Source organism: Pteropus alecto, unplaced genomic scaffold (assembly GCF_000325575.1).
Source record: "Pteropus alecto unplaced genomic scaffold, ASM32557v1 scaffold43, whole genome shotgun sequence".
Lineage (NCBI taxonomy): Eukaryota > Metazoa > Chordata > Mammalia > Chiroptera > Pteropodidae > Pteropus > Pteropus alecto.
This window is the reverse complement of record NW_006435764.1, coordinates 4,640,458-4,642,727: the sequence shown is the minus strand read 5'-3', so window position 1 is coordinate 4,642,727 and position 2,270 is coordinate 4,640,458. Positions and strand designations below refer to the sequence as shown.

At 68.3% G+C, this 2,270-nt stretch overlaps 2 protein-coding genes across 10 annotated transcripts in view; one reads left to right on the top strand and one right to left on the bottom strand.

Annotated features, from left to right (window-relative positions):
• Positions 1-2,270, bottom strand: part of PC (pyruvate carboxylase) — a 93,709-nt gene that overhangs the window by 8,771 nt on the left and 82,668 nt on the right. The gene's annotated exons all lie outside the window — the stretch shown is intronic.
• The window catches only part of LRFN4 (leucine rich repeat and fibronectin type III domain containing 4), a 3,179-nt gene continuing 915 nt past the window's right edge, over positions 7-2,270 (top strand). Inside the window, exon 1 of the mRNA XM_025046270.1 lies at positions 7-1,781. Within this exon, the coding sequence (XP_024902038.1) occupies positions 430-1,781 (1,352 nt within the window). The 5' untranslated portion in view covers positions 7-429. The remainder of the gene's footprint in view (positions 1,782-2,270) is intronic.

Sequence of the window (2,270 nt, the reverse complement as noted above, 5' to 3'; positions counted from 1 at the left end):
CACCCCGCGGTGCACAGCGTCAGGGCTGGCCCAGGACAGGCGAGGGGCCAAGTGAAGAGTTTGGGGGGATGCCTTCCCTGGTGAGGAAGGGAATGGCATGGAGGTGAGGAGGTTCTGGTGATTACAGGGACGCTAGGAAAAGGAAGTTCCGGGACCCTCCCTGCTCATGCCCACCTCGGCTTTCTGCCTCAGGCCTCACCTTGTCCCCAGAGCCTGGACGCCCCCTAACCGCTTGGTAGATGTGACCTTTAATCTGGGGGGCTGGCCCTGCATGCCCCAGCCCTCTCAGAGCCCTGGGGAGCCCCTTGGGCCTCCGCCCGACCCCCCAGGCCAGGCTCTGAAGCTGGCCTCTGGGACTGGGCCCCCGGCACAGTGGGCACCTGCACCAGCCCCACCTGTGCTTTGGCCCTTCCCTGCAGGGCACTCACCATGGCCCCGCCGCTCCTGCTGCTGCTGCTGGCCAGTGGAGCGGCCGCCTGCCCACTGCCCTGTGTCTGCCAGAACCTGTCCGAGTCGCTCAGCACCCTCTGTGCCCACCGGGGCCTGCTGTTTGTGCCGCCCAACGTGGACCGGCGCACTGTGGAGCTGCGGCTGGCCGACAACTTCATCCAGGCTCTGGGGCCGCCGGACTTCCGCAACATGACGGGGCTGGTGGACCTGACGTTGTCCCGCAACGCCATCACCCGCATCGGGGCCCGTGCCTTCGGGGACCTGGAGAGCCTGCGCTCCCTGCACCTGGATGGCAACAGGCTGGTGGAGCTGGGCACCGGCAGCCTGCGGGGCCCCGTCAACCTGCAGCACCTCATCCTGAGCGGCAACCAGCTGGGCCGCATCGCACCAGGGGCCTTCGACGACTTCCTGGACAGCCTGGAGGACCTGGATCTGTCCTACAACAACCTGCGGCAGGTGCCCTGGGCGGGCATCGGTGCCATGCCTGCCCTGCACACCCTCAACCTGGACCACAACCTCATCGATGCGCTGCCCCCGGGCGCCTTCGCCCAGCTCAGCCAGCTCTCGCGCCTTGACCTCACCTCCAACCGCCTGGCCACCCTGGCACCCGACCCGCTCTTCTCCAGGGGGCGCGACGCCGAGGCCTCACCCGCCCCGCTGGCGCTGAGCTTCAGTGGGAACCCCCTGCACTGCAACTGCGAGCTGCTGTGGCTGCGGCGCCTGGGCCGGCCGGACGACCTGGAGACGTGCGCCTCGCCGCCAGGCCTGGCTGGCCGCTACTTCTGGGCTGTGCCCGAGGGCGAGTTCTCCTGCGAGCCGCCCCTCATCGCCCGCCACACGCAGCGCCTCTGGGTGCTGGAGGGCCAGCGGGCCGCGCTGCGGTGCCGGGCACTGGGCGACCCTACGCCCACCATGCACTGGGTTGGCCCTGATGACCGGCTGGTGGGCAATTCCTCCCGAGCCCGGGCTTTCCCCAATGGGACCCTGGAGATTGGGGTGACAGGTGCCGGGGATGCGGGGGTCTACACCTGCATTGCTACCAACCCTGCTGGTGAGGCCACAGCCCGTGTAGAGCTGCGGGTCCTGGCCTTGCCCCACGGTGCGAACGGCAGCACTGAGGGGGGCCGCCCGGGGCCATCGGACATTGCTGCCTCAGCCCGCACTGCTGCCGAGGGCGAGGGGACGCTAGAGTCTGAGCCAGCCGTGCAGGTGACGGAGGTGACGGCCACCTCAGGGCTGGTGAGCTGGGGGCCTGGGCGGCCAGCGGACCCCGTGTGGATGTTCCAAATCCAGTACAACAGCAGCGAGGACGAGACCCTCATCTACCGGTGAGGATGCACCGAGCAGCCCCTCGGCTCCACCCCTCCAGGGCTGGGCCACGGCTCCCGCTCCTGCTCCTTCTCTCTCCTTGGGCTTCCAGGCACCCCCTCCTCAGCTTCTGAGCTGCAGGGGGTGGGGGGATCAGGCACCTGGGAGGATGTGGGCGCTGCCCCACCTGGTCTCCCATGTGGCTGAGCTGACTGAGGCCTCCTGGCATGGGGTGGCCGGCCACACGTGCATGTTACTTCTGTCCCCGCTGATGTGATTCTCCACCCCCCCTCGGCTCGTCCCGGGCCTGTGTCAGGGCACACACCCGTCTGTCCCTCTGCACTGTCTCCAAGGCCACACATGCATGCTTGTCTTGGTTTCCCTACCTTCTCGAATGAACACACACGGCCAGTGTGGTCCTAGGGGAAGAGGGTGTTCAGAGCTGGGACCTGGGAGTGTGCGGTGAGGGTGGTGGGGGTGGGCTGTGAAGGGGGCTTCGAGGCCGTGGGGGG